The sequence below is a fragment of the Littorina saxatilis genome, linkage group LG12 (genome assembly GCF_037325665.1).
Source record: "Littorina saxatilis isolate snail1 linkage group LG12, US_GU_Lsax_2.0, whole genome shotgun sequence".
Taxonomy (NCBI): domain Eukaryota; kingdom Metazoa; phylum Mollusca; class Gastropoda; order Littorinimorpha; family Littorinidae; genus Littorina; species Littorina saxatilis.
Genome location: NC_090256.1, coordinates 16,398,695 through 16,422,018, shown reverse-complemented (window position 1 = coordinate 16,422,018; position 23,324 = coordinate 16,398,695). Strand labels below are relative to the sequence as shown.

General features: G+C 43.0%; 1 protein-coding gene across 1 annotated transcript in view; it reads left to right on the top strand.

Annotated features, from left to right (window-relative positions):
- Positions 1–481: 481 nt before the first annotated feature.
- The window catches only part of LOC138981362 (exocyst complex component 6B-like), a 57,693-nt gene continuing 34,850 nt past the window's right edge, over positions 482–23,324 (top strand). Inside the window, exons 1-11 of the mRNA XM_070354256.1 lie at positions 482–646; positions 1,204–1,373; positions 1,890–2,024; positions 2,933–2,978; positions 3,996–4,200; positions 11,954–12,097; positions 13,031–13,099; positions 15,259–15,342; positions 15,892–15,938; positions 18,634–18,754; positions 19,747–19,782. Coding sequence (XP_070210357.1) covers positions 486–646; positions 1,204–1,373; positions 1,890–2,024; positions 2,933–2,978; positions 3,996–4,200; positions 11,954–12,097; positions 13,031–13,099; positions 15,259–15,342; positions 15,892–15,938; positions 18,634–18,754; positions 19,747–19,782 — 1,218 coding nt within the window. The 5' untranslated portion in view covers positions 482–485. The remainder of the gene's footprint in view (positions 647–1,203; positions 1,374–1,889; positions 2,025–2,932; positions 2,979–3,995; positions 4,201–11,953; positions 12,098–13,030; positions 13,100–15,258; positions 15,343–15,891; positions 15,939–18,633; positions 18,755–19,746; positions 19,783–23,324) is intronic.

The window sequence follows — 23,324 nt, the reverse complement described above, 5'->3', positions numbered from 1 at the left end:
CTGACAGAACTTGAACCCAACAATCAGTTGCCATTGCCGTCCGTCTCAGTTTTTCTCTTTTTTATCGGACCGTGAAATTCGGTCACAGTTGACAAAAATGAAATGAAAGGAGGCTGAGTGTGAAAATTGAAAGCGTTACGTGTGTGGGTTCGGCACTTTTAGCTCTTCTAAAGTGCCAAAACACCTTTTCATCACCTGTCATACCTTTATAAAATGCACACGGTGTCTGTCTCGTGGAGAGTAACTTCTACACCTAGCACCGGTTTTAAATAGTCGGCATATTTATCAGACACAACGTGAGTAAAACAAATCACCGAAAGACTGTGCCCCTACTTTACTTTAAACGGTATCATAATTAGCAAGAATGTTTTGGAAATACGTGTTCACACTTCAGATTCATCTTATCGAGACAATGCCCTTCCGAAACTGCGGTTCTCGAAAAATTCGTCTGCAATGAGTCACTGCGCATGCGCGAGAGAAATGGGATGATGGCGGAAGCAACACCCAGATCAGAGAATCCTTGGAAGCAACTTTCCGTCCCTGTACAAGATGCAGGGACACTTCGTCAAGAAGCAATAGAAGCTCATCATGATCACTTGGTTATCGAGATTGAAACCTCTGAAGGTCCCTTGGGTACTACCCTCAGGTAAGTTTTTCTCGGTGTAACTTCGCCGCAAACTTGGCAGCCGTCTTGCTTCTGCTGCTGGAATGTATCAACTGACAACTTTGTGTCGAAGCTTTCACTGTCGTCTGTGACTTACTGCATAATTGCATTGTTAGGAAGTGTATGGGACCGACGACAAAAAAGTTGATCTTAATTGTATGTCTCTCCATCTGTGGCAGATATTGCTTGCATTGGCCAACTATTTCCTTTCAATAGTTCAGTAAACCAGTGACGTATCTTTCCAATCTAAAGCTGTTCATATCGTTATCATTTTATTGTTCCAGAGCCTAGTTAATTGTAACGGGAGAACGAAAAGGCAACAAACGAAGACTCATTTTTACAAGCATGATTATGTTTTCAGCCTCCATTATTAATGAATTCTTATTGCTGAACAGAACATTTTGTTGGAGCAATGTTTGTTTTCCACAAAATACTCTCTCATACTCATAGGACACATCTATCTTCCTAAGTATAAAGTAATCTCATAGAGTCAGCTGAAATTTCAGCCTGGACCTTAACATGCCATTTTCATTTTTCAGAGCCGTGTACGATGGAAATGATGTGGAACTATTTCAAGAGAAACTTAACGAGCGAATCCAAGGCCATGATCGTGAAATTGAGCGTATGTGCAACTACCATTATCAAGGTTTCATCGACTCTGTGCGAGAACTTCAGCAAGTGGGCGGTGATGCTACTGGACTGAAGGCACGTATTTTTTCATCCTGTCATAACACTTTTACCACTCTTTCTCTAATCTAGCCCTTCTCCTAGCTGATGTCTGTCAGTGTCACATTGTTGAGAATGTTGTTGGCAGTCAGTTAGGATAACTTATGCCAGAGGGTAGAAAAGGAAGTTTCTGACTTAGATGGCAAGAGTGCAGGTTTGAGTTTGAAACCATTTTAATAATTCTTCATTTAATCGTCAATTAAAAGTGTTTGGCTACTGTAACCCAACCTAACCTACTTTTTTTCTGCCATCCCTAAACTTTCTTCCTTATCCCGAGAAAAAAAATTGAAAATTTACTTTTAAAAAACCCACTCACAAACACACTATAGAGACAGAACGTACTTGCTGCAGGTTTAATATACTTGAGCGCTTTAAAAAAAGAAGAACAAGAAGTTACCTTTCTGCCCAACACCCCACCCCCCCCCCCCCTCCCCTCTTGTTTTTGTGGATGGGTAACCTTAACCATCACTATTTTTGTCTTGGTCTTACGTACAGAAAGAAATCAAGCATCTTGACGGAGAGCTGCACAAGTCATGTGACCCTCTCCTCAACATCGGGGACAAGCTGATCAAGAGTCGCAAGGTGCAGAAGAACATCACACAGGCCATCGAAAACCTGTCGCTGTGTTTACCAGGTTGGTACACTTTCACATGCATTAGCCATTACACACATTGATAGATTGCACACTTACGCAAACACACATATCTGTCTCTTTATATAATTTTTGTCTCTCTGTCCACCTATTCCCTTTGCTCTTGTACAAATAATGTTAAAAAAGGCACGGTAATGATTAAGTAACATTAATAATGGTAATTATGAATAACTTTTCTATAGCGCGAGTCCCAGCAATTGGCTCCAGGCGCTTTACAATTTCATTCTAACGTAAACGAGCAATAATGCAGACCTGTTTACTCATACGATGTTGCCGTATTTTTTACGCCAAGTTTTCAAGAATACGATAAATACACTGATTAATAAGAAAATACGACGATTAAAAAAAAATTAAAAAAATAAATATTTATTACGTCTCTAAGCTGAATGTGTAATCATTCGGTTAGCGCTTACGATTGGTCTATATTTTCACGGGATTATACGTGATCCGACAAGAATCAAAATTCGACATATTGTTTTGTTGTGAAAGTGTGTTCAATAAGTGAAAATGTTGGACGTTGTATTGGAATTTCACTGCTAACATGTTTACATCCGTCACATGTTAAACAAGCACCCCTACTTGGTAAGAAAATACACTATATTTTAAAAATACACTCTAAGTCTCTGTGGAAAATACACCAACTGTTCCAATTAGGTAAACAGGTCTGATAATGTAACGAGCGTACAAAGCATACAAATAACTTAAAAATAACAACAAGCAAGCTGAGCTTACAAGACAAATGATAGTCACACGCACACACACACATACACACACACATATTGATAGTATAAACTTCACTGCTTCATGTGGTTTGCTTGTGTTTGTGTGCTTTAAGGACTTTTTATTTTGCTCCATGAATCTGTATGGTTTGTGTGTATTTACCTTTCCAGTGCTTGAGATGTATGGGAAACTTCAAGAACAGATGTCGAATAAAAGGTAACATTTTCATGTCATATTTAGTTACTAATTTACCTGTTATGAATTATGATAACTAAATTTCTGTTTGAATATTTAACACTTGTCCCACCCATGCTCATCAAAAGGACCGACCATGCGGCATTGGTCACAGACTCTACATCTTGGGCCGTCAGTAAAAAAGTTAAATATACCCGAAATTTGAGGCAAATTGTTTCGGGGGGGGCGTTTCCAAATAAAAGCACACTCACAAACTGGAAAAGATCGAACATAGAAGACTGTATTCTTGGTGCAAATGGTTTGATTTGATTTTCAGTCCTACATTTAATTTTCTTGACATCAGTACTTAAACAACAGACTCAACTATTTCAACTTGTATGCATAGCTCCAAATGATTTCCTTTAAACAGTATTTTATTCGTAAACAGACACATGATAGTATAACAACATCATTAAGAAGGAGCACAACAAGTTTAAAACTTATGGTAAGTGCTCACATAAACATTCCTGAAATTTCATGGCGGATTATGATCAATGCGACACATTTTTTGAAAAAAGAGATGAGACACACAAAAAAAATAATATACAATGATTTCTTCTTAACGATTTTAATAATATGTATAGTAGTGACTAAAAACTGGACACAGGTAGAGCCTTTAGTGTTCTCCTCTCACACATGTCGTCACGCTCAAAAGTCAATTGCCTTTTTGTTTTGTTTTTTGAAAGAAACGAGAAAAACTTGTTCGTTTCCTGAACAAACTGCCTCTCTTATTTTAGTAATAAGTTGCAAACTGCCGATCTCGAGCGGTTAACAGCGGAATAAGCAAGATTGAAAGAGCTGGCAGCAACGTTTTCAATCAGCACAACTGCATAACAACCCAAATAAGCTTTTTCACACCAAACAAGTACCCTTCTAGTACCTTCCCTTGTAGTCTCACTGCAGAAATGCCTAACACTGAGTTAGTTAATTTTCTTATGAGCAGGATGATGTATTATTCTCCACACAGGTACTACCCCACACATATTGTTCTCCACACAGGTACTACCCGGCCCTGAAGACGCTTGAGCAGCTGGAGCACACGTACCTGCCGCGCGTGATGACGCACCGCTTCTCGCAGACCATGGCGGAGGCCATCCCCAAGCTGCGGCAGCAGATCAAGGAGGCGTCCATGTCCCAGCTCAAAGACTTCCTGGAGAGCATCCGCAAACACGCCACCAAGATCGGGGAGGTGGCCATGAGACATGTGAGTTTTGATTATTAAGTGGCTGTTGCTGTCCACTCTTGTCTGAATGACGGTCAGTATGTACAGTGCACCCAATATGGAACAGAAAAAAGCATTATGAGAAATGTTGATACAGGGTATCAAGGAAACATGTGAGTTTTGTGCTGTAGTGTGTCTGCATTTTGTGCTGTAGTGTGTCTGCATTTTGTGCTGTAGTGTGTCTGCATTTTGTGCTGTAGTGTGTCAGCATTTTGTGCTGCAGTGTGTCTGCATTTTGTGCTGTAGTGTGTCTGCATTTTGTGCTGTAGTGTGTCTGCATTTTGTGCTGTAGTGTGTCTGCATTTTGTGCTGTAGTGTGTCTGCATTTTGTGCTGCAGTGTGTCAGCATTTTGTGCTGCAGTGTGTCTGCATTTTGTGCTGTAGTGTGTCTGCATTTTGTGCTGTAGTGTGTCTGTATTTTGTGCTGTAGTGTGTCTGCGTTTTGTGCTGTAGTGTGTCTGCGTTTTGTGCTGTAGTGTGTCTGCATTTTGTGCTGCAGTGTGTCAGCATCAGACCTGTTTACGCTACACATTGAGCGTAGTAAACTACGATTTTGGTCCCCAAACTACGCATGCTTGTCTTATACTACGCAAACGTTTCGTTTCGACTACACATTTTGACATTTTGAATACGCAAAAACGCGAGCGAGTTCCGATCCATAATTTGTACTAACCGGTTGTGTACTGCGTGCAAAACATGCCCGGCGCCCGCGAGAGTAGCGTAGTCAGTTGGTCTTGCTGCTGTTATTACAACTATCGCGGGCGTTTCAGCACATACTTTTCTGAACGCGGTCACTTCGTAGCTCATTCTTTCTGGAGGGAAAAAAATGGCTACAGCGACGAACGCGGATTCAGAAGACTTTGGCGATCAACCGCCACGGAGCAAAAAAAAGAAGCTTGGTCAAACTCCCAGCAAGGCTTTTCTGCCAAAGTACTATGAGGAGCATCCATGCCTAGTTTCGTGGAGAAAAGGGAAGCATTTTGCCCACTGCACTGTGTGCAACACGGCTTTTTCAGAGAAGCACAGTGGGCTTTACGACCGTGTAACCGCCACAAGAAAAGCACTTCTCATGAGGAATTCGAGAAATCCCGACCAAAGCAGAAGAAAAATTGGACTGTTTTGTGAAGAAACCCGTGCCAGGGAAAGAAGACCAAGACAAGCTCACTTTTGAGAGATCGGTAACCAGAGCAGAGGCAATGACCTGCCATATTATTATTATTGCCGACGCAAACCTGTTCTGTTTATATGCAAATTTGCCTTCATGTTGATACACATACTCCCAGTCCCTACTTTTTGTGACTTGATGTTCTCAGATTGTCACAGGTCTGTATATGAACTGCATACCCCTCAACATAGCTTTTTTTTAACAAATGCATGTGTGAAACTTTTCCGCCTTAGGGCGGAAATCCGCCAAATGAAATTGGTCAAATAAAGAATTCCTTATTTTGAAAATCTGTTAAAAAAATATTTAAATTTTATTTTTTTTTTTTGTTGTTTTTTTTGCCGGCGATCCGATCTGTATTTTCTCTAACACAGTGACCGGACATCGCTGAATCTTTGTTTCCCTGAGCGCGCGAATTATCGGACTACAGCTTGGCATTTGTTATCATTGTTTACTGTGCAAATTTGTGTGTTTGAGATACCAGGAAAGGCCTACTTTTACCCTTAAAAAGCCTGATTTTTCGTTTTCTTCCGGGGGGCTTTGCCCCCCTGGGCCCCCTAAGAGGGCGTTGCCCCTGCACCCCACCAGGGCGTGGGCGGCCCCTGGACCCCGGCCTCATTTTCCTTATTTTTAATTCTGATCAGTTTCACCCATGGTAATGTTCCAAACTAGTTAATAATTTTTTTCTCAACAAATAAACTTAATGCTTGGCTTGTATTTTTGTGGGGGCTTTGTTTGTATTTGTATGAGGAGTATTGTTCACATTGTAATAGTTTTGTTTGGAGTGTTGAGTGTTTGTTTTAGTACGGTATAAGTAACTGTTCTGTTTTGCGGTTTGGGTTGATCAAATTGAAATACTACACATTCACCTGCCAAACTACACATTTGCCATATTTTCACACCCAAAACTACACATGGTACATTTCAGGGGTAGGCAGGTCTGCAGCATTTTGTGCTGCAGTGTGTCTGCATTTTGTGCTGTAGTGTGTCTGCATTTTGTGCTGTAGTGTGTCTGTATTTTGTGCTGTAGTGTGTCTGAGTTTTGTGCTGTAGTGTGTCTGCGTTTTGTGCTGTAGTGTGTCTGTATTTTGTGCTGTAGTGTGTCAGCGTTTTGTGCTGTAGTGTGTCTGCGTTTTGTGCTGTAGTGTGTCTGCGTTTTGTGCTGTAGTGTGTCTGAGTTTTGTGCTGTAGTGTGTCTGCGTTTTGTGCTGTAGTGTGTCTGCGTTTTGTGCTGTAGTGTGTCTGCATTTTGTGCTGTAGTGTGTCTGCATTTTGTGCTGTAGTGTGTCTGCATTTTGTGCTGCAGTGTGTCTGCATTTTGTGCTGTAGTGTGTCTGCATTTTGTGCTGTAGTGTGTCTGTATTTTGTGCTGTAGTGTGTCTGCGTTTTGTGCTGTAGTGTGTCTGAGTTTTGTGCTGTAGTGTGTCTGAGTTTTGTGCTGTAGTGTGTCTGCGTTTTGTGCTGTAGTGTGTCTGTATTTTGTGCTGTAGTGTGTCTGCGTTTTGTGCTGTAGTGTGTCTGCGTTTTGTGCTGTAGTGTGTCTGCGTTTTGTGCTGTAGTGTGTCTGAGTTTTGTGCTGTAGTGTGTCTGAGTTTTGTGCTGTAGTGTGTCTGTATTTTGTGCTGTAGTGTGTCTGCGTTTTGTGCTGTAGTGTGTCTGAGTTTTGTGCTGTAGTGTGTCTGCGTTTTGTGCTGTAGTGTGTCTATATTTTGTGCTGTAGTGTGTCTGCGTTTTGTGCTGTAGTGTGTCTGCGTTTTGTGCTGTAGTGTGTCTGCGTTTTGTGCTGTAGTGTGTCTGAGTTTTGTGCTGTAGTGTGTCTGAGTTTTGTGCTGTAGTGTGTCTGCGTTTTGTGCTGTAGTGTGTCTGCGTTTTGTGCTGTAGTGTGTCTGCGTTTTGTGCTGTAGTGTGTCTGCGTTTTGTGCTGTAGTGTGTCTGCGTTTTGTGCTGTAGTGTGTCTGAGTTTTGCGCTGTAGTGTGTCTGCATTTTGTGCTGTAGTGTGTCTGCATTTTGTGATGTCGCTTTGTTTTTGATTGCATGAGTGAAATGTTGGGTGGGGGGGATTGGAAACGGAGATAGATAAACTTACGTGCAGCTTTTCCCTGCACTGCTTGCTGGAAAACAAGATTTTATGCTGCTTTACCTTTCATGCTGAGTAGTAGCTCAATCTTCATTATTTGCAGGAAAAATACAGGGGGGATGAGCATGAAAGAGGGGGGGGGGGGGGGGGTATTTTATGAATGTTGTGTGAATATATTGTATTGTATGCTTATCTTTTTTGAGTGAAAAAGATAGCTTCTTGTGGCTGTCTCCTTTTTGATGGTTAGCTTGTACAGCTGCACTTTGGAAAGTTAAGTCTTCTTCTTCTTCTTCTTCTTGGCGTTCGCAGAGGTTACACAATCAGTCCAGCACTGGTGATAAATGTTGTCGTTTTCTCCAACTCCTGTCGACTGCCGTATAGTTTGGTCTGCAAGGGAGTTGGTGACGGCCACACTTCTTTTCGTTCCTCATCTAGTAAGGGACATCGCTGTAAGATGTGTTCCGCTGTTTGGTCCTCTTGACCGCAGGCACAGGTTGGTGATGGCGCCAGCTTGAACTTTCGGTTCATGTGAGCATTGAGCCTGTTGTGGCCAGTACGCAGCCTGATGAGGTTGACTTGCTGCTCTCTGGACATTGTGTGGTAGTCATCTCTGTTTGTCCTTGGCCTCATCAATGCCTTGATGATTGTCTTCTGCTCACTAAAGCTGACACTGTTTTCAGGTTGGTCTTCCACGGCTCCTTCTTTTGCCAGCTCATCTGCCCTTTCATTTCCTGGTATCCCACAGTGTGCTGGTATCCACTGGAGGACAACTCTTCTGGTTTGTCTGACTATCTGTAATGCTTTGGCCAGTTGTGGGAGTTTGTCGTTCTCTAGGGCCTGAAGGACTGAAAGGGCGTCCGAGAGGAAGACAACTTGAAAGCAAGGGTCTGCGGAGTCCTGAACGAAGGAGGCGGCCTGCATGAGAGCTTCTGCTTCTGCTTTATAGTTTGTGCAGTGTTTGCCAGTGGCAACGCTGGATGTAGCTGTATGTCCCCCAGGGAACTGGATGAGAATGCCTGCACCTCCATTGAGCACGGCGTTAGTTGCTGATCCATCGGTGTATACATGGATCCACGCCTCTTTTGGGTACTGTTCGTCGATCAGGGCTAAGGTGAGTGCCTGTCGAGCTGTGTCATTCTGATCTTCTCCTGAGGTAACATGTGGAACACTGGTGCAGATCTGGATGCCTGGTTTCTCTGTTGCCTTGGGGGTTTCCTCTTCTTCTTGAGTCAGAGGTAGAGTGTTCTGTGGAAGGACTTCCCTGTACTGTCGAGAAAGTCTCTTGCTCTCGTGTACAAAACTGCTCCGTTTAAGCCGGTTCTTGGTGAGGTTGCTCAGTCTGTGCTTCATGGGGTGGTCGGGTAGGCACTTGAGCTTCTCGGCCTGTACCATAGTCTTGGCTTCTCTTCTCTGACAGAGGGGTTGGATGGTGGTAAGCTTCTCCATTTCCTTGATGGGCGTGGATTTCATTGCACCGGTGATGAGTCGGAGGGCCTGGTTTTGCACACGGTCAAGGGTCTGCAGGTTTGTCTTGGCTGAGGTTGACCACGCTGTGGAGCCGTACTCGAGGTGGGGTCTGATTGTTCCCTGGTATACTGTCTTCAGTATCTTCTCGTTCGCTCCCCAGGTGGTACCTGCCAGCTTCCTGAGTATGGCTAGCTTGCGCCGGGCCTTCGTCTCTGCCTGTGCAATGTGTGGTTTCCAGGTCTGCCGTCTATCAAAGGTGACACCAAGGTACGTTGCTTCTTCATCCTCTCTCAGAGGAGTTCCACCAAGCCTAATGGTTCCGGCTTTCTGCTTTGGCGACAGTGTGAATAGGGTGGTGGAGGATTTCTCCTTGTTGATGGAGACGCACCAATCTTCTGCCCATGCGTTCAGCCTATCTGCCGCTTGCTGCATTCTGTAGGTGGCAGTACTTGCGTGCTCCTCCTTGCACCAGATCACAAGGTCGTCTGCGTAGAGAGCAGCTTTGATCCCCTTGGGCATCTCAGACACCAGATCGTCGATGAAGAGAAGGAAGAGTGTGGGGGAGAGGACTCCGCCCTGAGGGACGCCATGACGAAGGAGGAACTTCTTGCTTTTGGTCTGGTCGACGTTAACTCTTGCCCTGCGGTTATAGAGGTAAGAGCGAATCCACTGGTACATGTTGCTGGACACGCCTTTCCTCAGCAGTTTTACAAGGAGTCCATCTTTCCAGACCTTGTCAAAGGCCTTCTGAAGATCTATCCAGGTGACGAAGACCAGCTTCTGTTCCTGAAAGGCATCTTCAACTTCTTGCGCCAGGTAAGTGACCTGATCTTCAGTGCTCCGGAACTGTCGGAATCCAGCTTGTTCAGGGGCGAGGAGGTTCCTGGATTCCAGGTACCACCTGAGGCGCTCGTTCACAATTCTCTCCAGGGTCTTCACAACACAGCTGGTGAGGCTGATTGGGCGATAGCTGGTGGCCTTCTTTGGATCCTTCCCTTTTTTTAAGATGGGGATCATGATCGCTTCTCGCCAGAGTTGTGGTAGCGATCCTTCTTGCCAGCTGCTGTTGAAGACCTCGAGTAGCTTGTTCTCTGCTGCACTACCAAGGTGGGTTAGCATCTCGTTGGTGATGCCGTCTGGGCCAGGGGACTTCTTCGCCTTTGACTTTTTCAGAGCTGAGTGCAGCTCGTGGAGTGTGAGTGGTTGACTCATGGCGTCCACTGTCGACTGTCTGGCAGGTCTCTCTCTTTTCTCTCTTCTTGCTTCTCTCTGTTTCTCGGGGCTAACATGGAGGTTGCTCTCAGCTGCATAGCTTTCAGCAAATTGGTTGGCAGCATGCTTTCCAGTTAGCACCTTCCCGTTCTCTTCTAATGTGATCTTTCCTCTGCTGGTGTTCTCATCATTCAACTGCTTGGTGAGCCTCCAGAGCTTTCTGCCATCCTTCTCAAGGTTCAGAGAGCTTGTTTTCTCTTGCCAGCTTCTCCGTCTTGCCTGTAGCTTCTTTTTGAGAAATTTGGCTTTGGCTTCCTGGAGGCGGATGTTGTTGTTTTGTGACGGGTTGACTTCTGCTTCCCTTCTGGCGTCTGCCAGATCATCATCCAGTTCCTGCAATTCATTGCTCCAGTAGGGCTTATAGTCTCTCCTGGCACCCCTGGGAATGGACTCACGCGCTGCTCTGAGGATGCTCATGTTGAAGTCATTCGCCACCATATTGATGTCTCGACCCTCGACTCTGATGTCTCTGGTGAGTTCGCTGGTGCGGTGTCTAAAGAGGAACCAGTTCGCTCTTTTGTAGTTCCACCGTGGGAAGGAAGCTTCAGTGCAGGACTCCATGCCCAGGGTCAAAAAGACTGGCCGATGGTCACTTCCACCTAGCTGTTCTCCGACCTCTCTGCTGGTTAGCTGGTGCATGTCTTCCGTGCAGAAGGCTAGGTCAGGAGTTGATGTAGTGTGCCATCTTCTGGAGTAGAATGTAGGGCAGTCAAAGGGACTGTTCAAAAGGATGAGACCTTTGTCGTCCTGCCAGTTCTCCACCTCTTCTCCTCTCCGATCCAGGTGGTCATATCCCCAACTCTGTGAATGACTGTTGAAGTCACCCACCACAATGAAGTTGGAGGCCTTTGCGGGGATCGTGTCAAGGGCGAGGTGTCTATCATTGGGGCAGTAGAAGTTGACAAGATGGAATTCTGATGTCTTCGTCTGGATTCGAATCACCTGATATTCGGAGTCCTCCATGTGCGTTTCTATCAAACAGGCATTGATGTTGTTCCTGATGAGGGTCAGGATTCCTCCTTTGCTTCGGTCTGTTCTGTCGGACCTAAGACATTGGTAGCCTCTCACTTTGAAGGACTTTTGGGGTGTCAGGTGCGTCTCCTGAATACAGCAGATGTTGATGTTCTTCTCATGCAGGATATGCTCCAACTCTGTCTTCTTGTTCAGGATACTTTCTGCGTTCCAGTGCATGACCTGAAAAGGTCGCTGCTGACTGGGTTTCTTCCTGGTTGTGGTGGTGCCAGTCACTTTCCTCCCGCGTCCCCTGGCGTGACAAGACGGACGGGAGGGACCTCCAGTAGTTGGGGCTGGGTCCCTTTGAGGCATGGGACCCGACGCTGCTCCACCCTGGGGGGTCCTCAATGGGCGAGCGCCATTTTCATCTGTGCTGGTTGATTGTGTCATCATTTGCGTAAGTGCGTGTACCCGTGGTTTGTGAGAATGCGCCGTGCGGCCCGGGTCCTCCGTCTTCAGCATTCGGGGTTTTCTGTCGGGGTTACCTCACCCTTAGCTCATGGCCCGTACGTCCTACCCTGAGAGCACAGGGGGGAGGATTTTCCGGGATCCCACCCGGAGCCAGTTTGGTCCGCGGCCGCAAGCGGCTGATCTCCATATCTGAAGACCGTTCCCCTATCCGCCACCCGGGGACGCGCTGGGTTGGGGGTGGTCGCCCCACTGAAAATCCCACACTGGGTTAAGAAAGATCAGCCTGTCCCAGGGAAAGTTAAGTAACAAAGTCTCTCTTCATTTTCTCCAGGCTGCTGAACAGAACAACATGGACCCCACCATCGCCAAGAAACGAGTGAAGAAGCGACGAGCCCCTCCCCCACCCAACCCATTCACCGGCGAGGTTGAACACACCCCTCCACCCATTGCTCTCACCGATGACGAGGAGGAGGATGTGAGAATTCTTTTTGGTCGATCAAACAACTGTCATTTCCTCCAACTGTAGCTGTGACTGCACACTTCCTGCCTTTAAGCTTAACCTATGAAGATGATACCTTCCTTCTAGCCATATTTGATTGTGTGTGCGCGTGTGTGTGTGTCTGACATGAGGTGAGGTGATGAAGCTTTAGAGAGTATGTTGCTAGTTTTAGTGTATGTATTTTTGATTACTATCCAGTGTCTTATTTAAATTGATGTCGTTGATCAGTTTTTATAGAGTGAATGTTTCTTAAAAAGTTAAAGGCTGACATATAGTCCTATTTAATTAGTTTAATTACTTCCAGGGCTTTTCCCATCGTTGCGGGGATGTATAAATTAAGCTTCCTGCAAAGTTTTAGGTTTGAAGTCCTTACCAATTACGAGAAATAATTAATTCTTTATTGCTATGTTTAGCAACAGTTCTCCAGGTCTTGGGCTATTTTTAGACCGTCAACACAGACAGTACAGCTTCGTCAATCCCCGCGTGAAGGAAATCGCTCACCTTCCACGTGCAAAACTTAGTGATATTGACACGCCAGATTAGCGCGGTAGCGTATTGTGCTAAGCAGGAAAGCGCGCTTTTCTGTATTCTTGTTAACTTCGCAATTTCCGGAAAACATCCACTTTCACTTTGAGACTGATCTGTTTACATTCGACACTATCAACACCACTTTGCAATACTGAAATAATTTTTTCTGTGTTCGAAAGTTACAGCCAATTGTTATTATATCCCCTTAGGTACAGTTTTATAACATTATTCGCACATGTAAACAATATGAATTAATTAATGAACGCTACGTATATGGCAGCCTTTAACCACAGTGTCAAGACAAATTCCCAACCATGGGCAATTAAAGATTCTCTTTTCTTTATTCTGTATTCTGTAATGTCACCATCATTTTTGTTTCAGGAACTGAGTGCGCAAGATTTAGTCGACTTCTCTCCTGTCTACAGATGTTTACATATCTACACAGTTCTGGTGAGTTTCTTTACATCTCTACACAGTTCTGTTGAGTTTCTTTACATATCTACACAGTTCTGTTGAGTTTCTTTACATATCTACACAGTTCTGGTGAGTTTCTTTACATATCTACACAGTTCTGGTGAGTCTCTTTACATATATACACAGTTCTGGTGAGTCTCTTTACATATCTACACAGTTCTGGTGAGTCTCTTTACATATCTACACAATTCTGGTGAGTCTCTTTACATATCTACACAGTTCTGGTAAGTCTCTTTACATATCTACACAGTTCTGGCGAGTCTCTTTACATATCTACACAGTTCTGGTGAGTCTCTTTACATATCTACACAGTTCTGGTGAGTCTCTTTACATATCTAGACAGTTCTGGCGAGTCTCTTTACATATCTACACAGTTCTGGTGAGTCTTTTTACATATCTACACAGTTCTGGTGAGTTTCTTTACATATCTACACAATTCTGGTTAGTCTCTTGACATATCTACACAATTCTGGTGAGTCTCTTGACATATCTACACAGTTCTGGTGAGTCTCTTTACATATCTACACAATTCTGGTGAGTCTCTTTACATATCTACACAGTTCTGGTGAGTCTCTTTACATATCTACACAATTCTGGTGAGTCTCTTTACATATCTACACAATTCTGGTGAGTCTCTTTACATATCTACACAGTTCTGCTGAGTCTCTTTACATATCTACACAGTTCTGATGAGTCTCTTTACATATCTTTACATTGGGCGGGGATATAGCTCAGTTGGTAGCGCGCTGGATTTGTATTCAGTTGGCCGCTGTCAGCGTGAGTTCGATCCCAGGTTCGGCGGAAATTTATTTCACAGAGTCAACTTTGTGTGCAGACTCTCTTCGGTGTCCGAACCTCCCCCCGTGTACACTACATTGGGTGTGCATGTTAAAGATCCCACGATTGACAAAAGGGTCTTTCCTGGCAAAATTGCTTAGGCACAGTTAATAATTGTCTACCTATACCCGTGTGACTTGGAATAATAGGCCGCGAAAGGTAAATATGCGCCGAAATGGCTGCAATCTACTGGCCGTATAAAATTTCATCTCACACGGCATCACTGCAGAGCGCCTAGAACTGTACCCACGGAATATGCGCGATATAAGACTCATTGATTGATTGATTGATTGATTGATTGATCTACACAATTCTGCTGAGTCTCTTTACATATCTACACAATTCTGGTGAGTCTCTTTACATATCTACACAGTTCTGGTGAGTTTCTTTACATATCTACACAATTCTGTTGAGTCTCTTGACATATCTATACAGTTCTGGTGAGTCTCTTTACATATCTTCACAATTCTGGTGAGTCTCTTGACATATCTACACAATTCTGGTGAGTCTCTTTACATATCTACACAGTTCTGGTAAGTCTCTTTACATATCTACACAGTTCTGGCGAGTCTCTTTACATATCTACACAGTTCTGGTGAGTCTCTTTACATATCTACACAGTTCTGGTGAGTCTCTTTACATATCTACACAGTTCTGGTGAGTTTCTTTACATATCTACACAATTCTGTTGAGTCTCTTGACATATCTATACAGTTCTGGTGAGTCTCTTTACATATCTTCACAATTCTGGTGAGTCTCTTGACATATCTACACAGTTCTGGTGAGTCTCTTTACATATCTACACAGTTCTGGTGAGTCTCTTTACATATCTACACAGTTCTGGTGAGTCTACATATCTACACAGTTCTGGTGAGTCTCTTTACATATCTACACAGTTCTGGTGAGTCTCTTTACATATCTACACAGTTCTGGTGAGTCTCTTTTACATATCTACACAGTTCTGGTGAGTCTCTTTACATATCTACACAGTTCTTTACTTTCAGGGTTAAGTGCGTTACTTCGTGTGTCTGTGTGCGTTGGGGGGGCTGTCGTTGTCCACTCTTATCTGATTGACACTCAGCATGTACAGTGCACCCAACATGAGAAAAAGAGATCACGATGAGAGATATTGATACAGAGTATCAAGGAAGTGCGAAATCTTCATTTGACAAAGGAGACCATGTTTTGTTTGAGAAGTCTGCCTTCTATGTTATTATTGTGTGCTTTGATAAGATATTCTTAGATCTGATATCCCGAGGTTGCTGTTTTTTACCACTTCTGACATGCTTTTGTTACAGGGAGACAGAGATAAGTTTGAGACATACTACCGGCAACAGAGATGGAAACAAGCACGTCTTTCACTTCAACCTCCACAAAACATGGTAAAGTATAAAAACAGGTTTATATGGAAAGATAAGGAGGGGAGATGCAGACTGAGAGGCTTGAACCAATACCCCTTAACACTGAGAAAAATAAAAATAAACACTCATCAGTTTGTTGCTAATCGATCAATTCTATTGTGCTGAGTTTTATTTTTCTTCTTTGGTATGCGTAAGAGTAAAAATGTTTCCACTTGTGTTGTTAGGATAATTTTCATGCTTGTTCTAGTTTTGTTATTTAAATCAATTTAATTCTCTGGCCTGTTCTAGTTTTGTTATGATTGTAACACATTTTTTAAAGGGGTAAGACAATGACACTGCATCTTTCTTTTAATATTCAATGAGCAGAATATGATGTGAATGTGTTGCATTGCTTATCTTGAATGATGTTTAGATTGAGTTATAAGATTTATTACAAAACTGAGTTTGAGTCCTAAGCCAGTAGACGAATTTGAAATCAGCTGTGTGCTGAAACGTGACATGATGAAGTGTAAGCACAGTAGCAAATAAGCCTGTTTTGTATGCCTTAATTTAGCTGCTTCTCTGTTTCAGCATGAAAGTATAGAAGCCTTCAGGAAATATTTTCATGATGTTGTTGGGTAAGTGATCTTTTGACAGTAACTATGCAATTTTTGTTATTTGCATTTTTGTTGTTGATGGTATTGTTTATACAGTGCTATTTGTACACACAATGCACACACATGCACTGACTCTCTCGCTTGTCACCAGGTTCCCCTCAGATCCTTTATTACTTTGATGTTCATGCAACCCCGGACAAGACTTTGAACTTATTGAAAGAGAGGAAGAGTTTCAACAAGATAGAGAAAGAATCTGAGTTTCAAGGAACCTTCTACCTTTTACTGTAATACGCCTTAAATGAGAATAGTTTTTGAAGAGTAGGCGGAGAATAAGATTGATGCTGAATCAGTCTCACATGACCCCCTGGGTTCTCAGACTTCCTCTTTTGTAAGACCTTACTTTTTCATAACTTCTGTAAATGTGTTTCCATTGTAAGACTCCCTCCGCATTAAGACCAGACCTGATTTTGTCAGGGTTTTAGAGGTCTTAAAAGGGGGTCCCACTGTATCCCAGACATTATGATGAGTGTTATGTTGCAGGTGCTTTGTGGTAGAGGACTGCATCCTGCACACCACCCAGACATTATGATGAGTGTTATGTTGCAGGTGCTTTGTGGTGGAGGACCGCATCCTGCTCATCACCCAAACATTATGATGAGTGTTATGTTGCAGGTGCTTTGTGGTAGAGGACCGCATCCTGCACATCACCCAAACATTATGATGAGTGTTATGTTGCAGGTGCTTTGTGGTGGAGGACCGCATCCTGCACATCACCCTGACATTATGATGAGTGTTATGTTGCAGGTGCTTTGTGGTGGAGGACCGCATCCTGCACACCACCCAGACATTATGATGAGTGTTATGTTGCAGGTTCTTTGTGATGGAGGACCGCATCCTGCACACCACCCAGACATTATGATGAGTGTTATGTTGCAGGTTCTTTGTGGTAGAGGACCGCATCCCGCACATCACCGGGACATTATGATGAGTGTTATGTTGCAGGTGCTTTGTGGTGGAGGACCGCATCCTGCACACCACCCAGACATTATGATGAGTGTTATGTTGCAGGTGCTTTGTGGTGGAGGACCGCATCCTGAACACCACCCAGACATTATGATGAGTGTTATGTTGCAGGTTCTTTGTGGTAGAGGACCGCATCCTGCACATCACCCGGACATTATGATGAGTGTTATGTTGCAGGTTCTTTGTGGTAGAGGACCGCATCCTGCACACCACCCAGACATTATGATGAGTGTTATGTTGCAGGTTCTTTGTGGTAGAGGACCGCATCCTGCACACCACCCAGACATTATGATGAGTGTTATGTTGCAGGTTCTTTGTGGTGGAGGACCCCATCCTGCACACCACCCAGACATTATGATGAGTGTTATGTTGCAGGTGCTTTGTGGTGGAGGACCACATCCTGCACACCACCCAGACATTATGAAGAGTGTTATGTTGCAGGTGCTTTGTGGTGGAGGACCGCATCCTGCACATCACCCAAACATTATGATGAGTGTTATGTTGCAGGTGCTTTGTGGTAGAGGACCGCATCCTGCACATCACCCAAACATTATGATGAGTGTTATGTTGCAGGTGCTTTGTGGTGGAGGACCGCATCCTGCACATCACCCGGACATTATGATGAGTGTTATGTTGCAGGTGCTTTGTGGTGGAGGACCGCATCCTGCACACCACCCAGACATTATGATGAGTGTTATGTTGCAGGTTCTTTGTGGTAGAGGACCGCATCCTGCACATCACCGGGACATTATGATGAGTGTTATGTTGCAGGTGCTTTGTGGTGGAGGACCGCATCCTGCACACCACCCAGACATTATGATGAGTGTTATGTTGCAGGTGCTTTGTGATGGAGGACCGCATCCTGCACACCACCCGGACATTATAATGAGTGTTATGTTGCAGGTTCTTTGTGGTAGAGGACCGCATCCCGCACATCACCGGGACATTATGATGAGTGTTATGTTGCAGGTGCTTTGTGGTGGAGGACCGCATCCTGTACACCACCCAGACATTATGATGAGTGTTATGTTGCAGGTTCTTTGTGGTGGAGGACCGCATCCTGCACACCACCCAGACATTATGATGAGTGTTATGTTGCAGGTGCTTTGTGGTGGAGGACCGCATCCTGAACACCACCCAGACATTATGATGAGTGTTATGTTGCAGGTTCTTTGTGGTAGAGGACCGCATCCTGCACATCACCCGGACATTATGATGAGTGTTATGTTGCAGGTTCTTTGTGGTATAGGACCGCATCCTGCACACCACCCAGACATTATGATGAGTGTTATGTTGCAGGTTCTTTGTGGTAGAGGACCGCATCCTGCACACCACCCAGACATTATGATGAGTGTTATGTTGCAGGTTCTTTGTGGTGGAGGACCCCATCCTGCACACCACCCAGACATTATGATGAGTGTTATGTTGCAGGTGCTTTGTGGTGGAGGACCGCATCCTGCACATCACCCAGACATTATGATGAGTGTTATGTTGCAGGTGCTTTGTGGTGGAGGACCGCATCATGCACACCACCCAGACATTATGATGAGTGTAGTTGCAGGTGCTTTGTGGTGGAGGACCGCATCCTGCACATCACCCAAACATTATGATGAGTGTTATGTTGCATGTTCTTTGTGGTAGAGGACCACATCCTGCACACCACCCAGACATTATGATGAGTGTTATGTTGTAGGTTCTTTGTGGTGGAGGACCACATTCTGCACACCACCCAGGGGCTGGTCACGAGATCCTACATGGACGAACTCTGGGAGACGGCCGTCGAGAAAATGTCCGCCACCCTCCGGTCTGCTGCAGTGAGTTACCTTCTCTTTAACGTACATGTTCCTCAAAATGTTATTGATGGAGAATTTGTGTTGACTGTGTTCAATTTTATTTCAAGTTGTTTTTTTATTGCACTGATGTACATTGATAAGGAGAGCTTGCTTGTTTTGCTTTGTTACAGAAGTTACTATTTCAGTTGCGCATAGGGGCAGGGATGTAGCTCAGTCGGTAGCGCGCTGGATTTGTATCCAGTTGGCCGCTGTCAGCGTGAGTTCGTCCCCACATTCGGCGAGAGATTTATTTCTCAGAGTCAACTTTGTGTGCAGACTCTCCTCGGTGTCCGAACACCCCCGTGTGTACACGCAAGCACAAGACCAAGTGCGCACGAAAAAGATCCTGTAATCCATGTCAGAGTTCGGTGGGTTATAGAAACACAAAAATACCCAGCATGCTTCCTCCGAAAATGGCGTATGGCTGCCTAAATGGCGGGGTAAAAAACGGTCATACACGTAAAATTCCAGTCTTGCAAAAAACACGAGTGTACATGGGAGTTTCAGCCCACGAACGCAGAAGAAGAAGAAGTTGCGTTTATTTTGATTTGGAGGTATTCTTCTGTTAACTTTATATGTAATCTTTCATCTTTTAAGTTGAACATTTGTTGTCTTACGTTTCCATGCTTTGTAAAGTTGCAGAAGAAATATCTGTTGTTTCATTTTATTTTAACTTTTAATGTATTTTCTTGGATGAAGTTAAATTGTTGATTTGAGAAAATGTTTGCCGAGTGTCTAAAATCCTCCAGTGCTGATACTTTTCTGGCTTCCTTGTCATAATTAAATTGGTTAGTTCTGATTTGTTAATATAGGTTTTCTTCTAGTTTGTCTTTCATTTCGAAAATAAGTTTTTCATTAGGATTTTATTTTTTGCAAGCTTGTTTTTGCGAAAGTTTATAGAAAAAAATATGCAAGCAGCAAATGAGAAAAGACATTGTATAGATTGTGTATGTGTCTACGTGTATATTTACCAGGCCAGACTTGTGACTAGGCCCAACTGGACATCAGAGGTATATCACCAGGTTCTGAGTGAAACGCTGTCTCACGTGACTACCTCAGTGTATTGTGTAGCGGCGCCCATACTGACTCTAACACAGTGTACACAATTTACTGTCTGATTCGTGCTACTAACTTATCAGCTAAAATAAGCGTTCAGAAGGATTAAGAAATTAATCATTGTTGTAAACTGCAGGAGCTGATTGAAATTAGTAGGTTTGTTTTCATGAGGTTGCATGCTTCTCGTTGCATGATGGTCATAATCCGTAGATGAGACTTTTTGAAAAATAAGAAATCAAGCATTGAATTTAGACAAGCATATAGACCAAGATTTGAAATTAAAGTTTAATTTTGAGGTTTACATTTAGAAGCCTATATTTAAGTGGTTAAAAACTGAGGACAGCTGACAGAAACACTTGCAATGATTTTGAACTCCAAAAGTCCAACAAATATAAACTCCTTATCAGAGAACTAGTCAAACAGAAAACAGTGAGGTGTTAGTGATGTATCTTTTGTTTCTTTGTAATCGATTGTAAATTTTCGTTTTATTTTTTTCTTCTGTAAATTTTCATCATTTTGATTTCTTTCTATGATTAAATTTGTCATCATTTAAATTTCTTTCTATTATAAATTTTCATCATTAAATTTTCTTTCTATGATTAAATTTTACATCATTTTAATTTCTGTCTATCTGTGTAACTATTGTCTGTACATATTTACAGGTTACCTATATATAGGTCTTCTTCCTCCGAAGGTTTTCTCTCTCGTTTTTAGTTGTTTGACTACATCCAAGTCTCCCATTCCTCATAACAGAGAATCACTTTAAATGTATCGGGTATTTCCTTGATTTCATTTGCAGTGTGCTGTTGTACTATTTGAGTCTTCGTTGGTTTTTGCTAATCTTTTGGATTTGAATTGTCCCACATGATGTAAATGTGTGCATGTGTAAGCTTCAGGGATGTTGATAGATTTTTGGGGGACAAGTTTGCGGTAATGGTCATGAATGATTGACAAATTTTAAAAGAGTGACGCTGTCTCCTTTCTGCCATTGTGAAAAATGTTCGCCAGCTCTGCCAAATTGATGGCAAAGTTTGGGGCAATTAAGAAGAACTTTCGGCATTTTGTCAATTTCCCAAACCAGATGACATCCCTGGAAAAAGTGTGTGCATGGAGTGTTAAGTAGTGTAGTGCTATGACCGGTTGCACCCTGCTTGTTTTCTGTTGAATACATTGTTTTTTGTGAAAGTTTTGTGTGTGTTATTATTTTAAACGAAGCTTTGTCTTTTCTTTCACGTTAGAATTAATTTTCATCAAGTGATTGTTTTTTGTTGCGTCAATGTGTTGTGGTTTTTGACACGCAGGAAAGACAAACAGATGAGTATCGTCACAAAATGCCCGAAGCTCTCGAGGAAGAGCTAGATCTAGATCCAGACGAGGTTTCTAGACATTTTTACAGCCTCTGCCCCTTTGATCTTGACCATAAAATTATAAACGTCACGCACTGTTTTTTCCTGCCAGAAGCTGAATGTGTGACTGAATCACTTGATGCAACCTGCACGGCCGTGTGCTGTTTGATTTCTCACCTCGTTTGCCACTGATGCCCAACGATATATTTACCTGTTTTTATCCTGACCTCATACAGTCTGCCCTTTTATTCATATTTATATATATATATATATCATGCAAATACCAAGCTTGTTGCATTGTAAGCCTGCATTGTATCACACCTTGAAATGCACTGTCATGAATTGTACCATGTTTTCCTTCCTCTTCTCTTCTGTGTTTGTGTGTATGTGTTTTTGTGTGTGAGTGTATTTAGCAGTTTCTTGCGCATTGTGTATGTGTTCTTTGACCTACCTTCTCCTCTGCACCAGTACTCTGTCGGTGTTGTTCTCAGGCCTCGGTCTTCAGTCATTGGTGCATACTTTTCTGATCTGACACATTATTCTGACCCCTGGCTGATTGACGGTCCCATAGCTTTGACACCTGGCAGGCCTTCTGACCAATATACTCTGGTAGCCAGGACATTTGGGCCTGTACACATTGTCAGCCCAGGTCCATCTGACTTATTGTCATTTTTGTCTGGGAACAACACTGCTTTGTCTGTCTGTCTGTCTGTCTGTCTGTCTGTCTGTGTGTATATGTGCACTTGCCTCTCAACTTTCGCGATGTACATGTGCACTTGGCTTGTCATCAGCCCTGTGGCAGCTTATTCATCACTGTCTCTCATTTCTTTTCCCCTTTGGTATTGTCCTATCCGTGGAAGGAAACTGTAGAAGAATGAAAACTTTCAGTCTTATCTTTCTTTGAACTTTAGCTTTCATTTAAAATGGTTTTAAGTCAAATCATTCATGCTTAAATAATTATGATAATGACAACAATGATACTAATACATCTGATTAGCATGTCCGTCAATGTATAGACTGTGCATGTGTGTGTTTGAACACATGTATAATGTTTATGCATCTTGTTGCATTATTCATTCTTTATGTATATTTCCTGACTGCTGCATATGGTAATATTTTTGTTGGTATCATGATTTTGTCAACTTTTTCTTCTAAAAAATGTACAGGCCATAAATCAATGTTTAGTTTCTTAATTTCTGAGGCGTTTCCTGTTTGTTTTGAGTTGTTTTACAGTATGTATACATGTATGTTGTATTTAGCACTCGAGTAATATGAGGGGAAAAATTAGCATGTAATTTTACCTGTAAATGTTAAAGCAATGACATTATTAACAGCTATTGTGTTTTCAGCGTAGCAATAGGGTCCGACATTTAGACTCGAACAAGTATAATGCGACTCGTATTCGACTCGTCGGCATTATACTTGTCTCGTCTAAATATCGGACCCTATTGCTACGTTAAAAACAAAATAGCGTTAATTAAGAAACTAAACATTGATCTACTCTGACATTATATTCTGTGTTAAAATCATGTTTTAGTCAGCAACAACTACCAGAATGGTCCATGTCGTTGATTGCAGACGACGGTTATAGTGCGCATATCCCTTTGCGCATGTATCCACGGAAATCACCGAACATTGGAAAACCCTCGGACATGTATTACAGAGAAGACTCGAGATAACCGGATGTTTAGCATTACGTCAATATGCTAGGAATCATATGACGCCATGACGTATCATGCTTGCTTGCGTATATATTCTATGTTCGAAGGTCTGACTTCTGTTGGGGATTCGCATGATGAAGACTGCGGTAATCTGTAGATGATAAGAGAACAAGGATTGTCTCAGAAGAAACGACTAAATGTTTCAGACCGGTAACTTCATTTTAACATTGCACTATACAATGGACGTTCTATGTGACAGGAGAGTTTGCTGATTTTGTGTTAAACATTGAAAAGATCGTCTGCTAGAATCAGAGATAGGTCGCTTCAGATTGCAGCTTCTTGAACTTAGCAAGGTTTGTTGCCTGTTAAAGAACTGGATTTTACACATTATGTATGTACAGTAAGCAACAAAAAACACACACAAAGCAAATGGCATCGTCTGTCGACTAATCACAGAAACAAACCTGGCGAGGTATGCGTGTATATTTT